Source organism: Aphanomyces invadans, assembly GCF_000520115.1.
Source record: "Aphanomyces invadans strain NJM9701 unplaced genomic scaffold supercont1.2, whole genome shotgun sequence".
Classification (NCBI taxonomy): Eukaryota; Oomycota; class Saprolegniomycetes; order Saprolegniales; family Verrucalvaceae; genus Aphanomyces; species Aphanomyces invadans.
The window spans coordinates 1,321,326-1,322,850 of NW_008580147.1; the positions used below are offsets into that span (position 1 = coordinate 1,321,326).

The window sequence follows — 1,525 nt, forward strand, 5'->3', positions numbered from 1 at the left end:
AACTACAACAAATCCAAATGTTGCAATCTTCAATGACTGCTCTTGTGACTACTGTACATTGGTGAATAAACTTTAATTGATTCTTGGTTATATGTCCTCAACTTCTACTGTATCGAGATATTCCTCAAGTCTTGGAGGGGCTTCATCGAAATAATGGCTGATTCGATTTCCCCCGAAATGACAGCAATGACAATTCGTCAAAAACATAGCCACACAAACGATATTCGCAACTGGTGATAGCATCAGCTTGGCCAAATTTTTGTATTGAATGTGAGGCCATAGTGTTTTCATGACTTTGAAGTTCCATTCCACCGATTGACGCACTCTGCTCATAGATTTGTTGAAGACTAGTTTTTCTTCGGACAAGTTAATTCCCCGGTAGCCACTCATGACAAATTTTGAAACACCATACGCAGGGTCACCATATATGAATTTCAATACTAAAATGTCTGGGTGTTGATCAAGTGCAGGCAACAAGCCACTCATAGCACACATAGCAGAATCATGACGTCGCCCCTCACAGGGCCCCCAGAAGTGCACGCAGATGCCATCAGGACTCAACACAGCTTGAAATTTCAAGCAATGAAATCGCTTGTGTCCACTGTAAATGATTTTTGCAGGTTTCGACCATCTCCCGTTGTAGGAATACGTGTCGACTGAACCTTGGTCCCATCAATAAAGCCAAAGTCACAGTCTAACGGTGATCCTTTCCTTGCGATTGCAGCGCAGTAGCGACTCATGCGAGAGCGAAGTTGTCCACGGTTCAAGAACGCAAGTGGGCCCCACCGATCGTATATGTCGTGCGTGAACCAAGTAGAGAAACACATCAAACATTTGCGCCCGAGAGCGACCAAGCATCAAAGCCATGTCGTGGTAGCGGCATGGAAACGTCAGCCGACTCAACAAAATGCGCATGGCCTCGTCTCGGCAAATGCGTGATCCAGCGGGCGTCATGATGGTGGCTGGAATTCCGAGCAAGTACCTCATCTTCATTATGCCCGCAACGTCAAAGCGAAAGTCAAGTAGTGCATTTGCGTACGGGTGCGCGTCGAGACAAAAATTAACGTTAGACCGGGGGCTCGATGTATTGCATGAGGTACATGCGCATGAGAAACTCTCGCGATGATTTGTTGCGCGCAAATGGCAGCAAGGAAGTGATTTCATCAACCGAGAGCATTGTCGTGAGGATGGAGATGAGGAGTGGCTTGTGTTCGACTGGATTTGACTGTGTTTCAACGGAATAGGAAAAGAACTTTCAAAACTCCATTTTCGGTTATTCCTTTAAATTCCCGTCCCGGTGACCGGAAGCGATATAGGAAAGGAAAAGACAGTTTCAAAACCCTTCTTATGCACCATGTTTGTCAACGTCGCCATAATCCTCGAGAGCTTGGAATACCAAGCCAAATGCGACTGGGTCTTCCTGATCAGTGGCTATCGTCGAGCTACCTTTCCAGTCCCGCTGGAATGACGGACCCCGAACATAGTCCAAGAGGACTCCGAAGGAAGTTTTGTTCATGACGCTCAT

At 46.4% G+C, this 1,525-nt stretch overlaps 1 protein-coding gene across 1 annotated transcript; it reads right to left on the reverse strand.

Annotated features, from left to right (window-relative positions):
• Positions 1 to 1,066: 1,066 nt before the first annotated feature.
• Positions 1,067 to 1,525, reverse strand: H310_01253 (hypothetical protein; the record flags this gene model as incomplete). Its single annotated transcript, XM_008864314.1, has 2 exons — positions 1,067 to 1,215; positions 1,354 to 1,525. 2 exons carry the CDS (start codon positions 1,523 to 1,525, stop codon positions 1,067 to 1,069), a joined length of 321 nt encoding a protein of 106 aa, XP_008862536.1.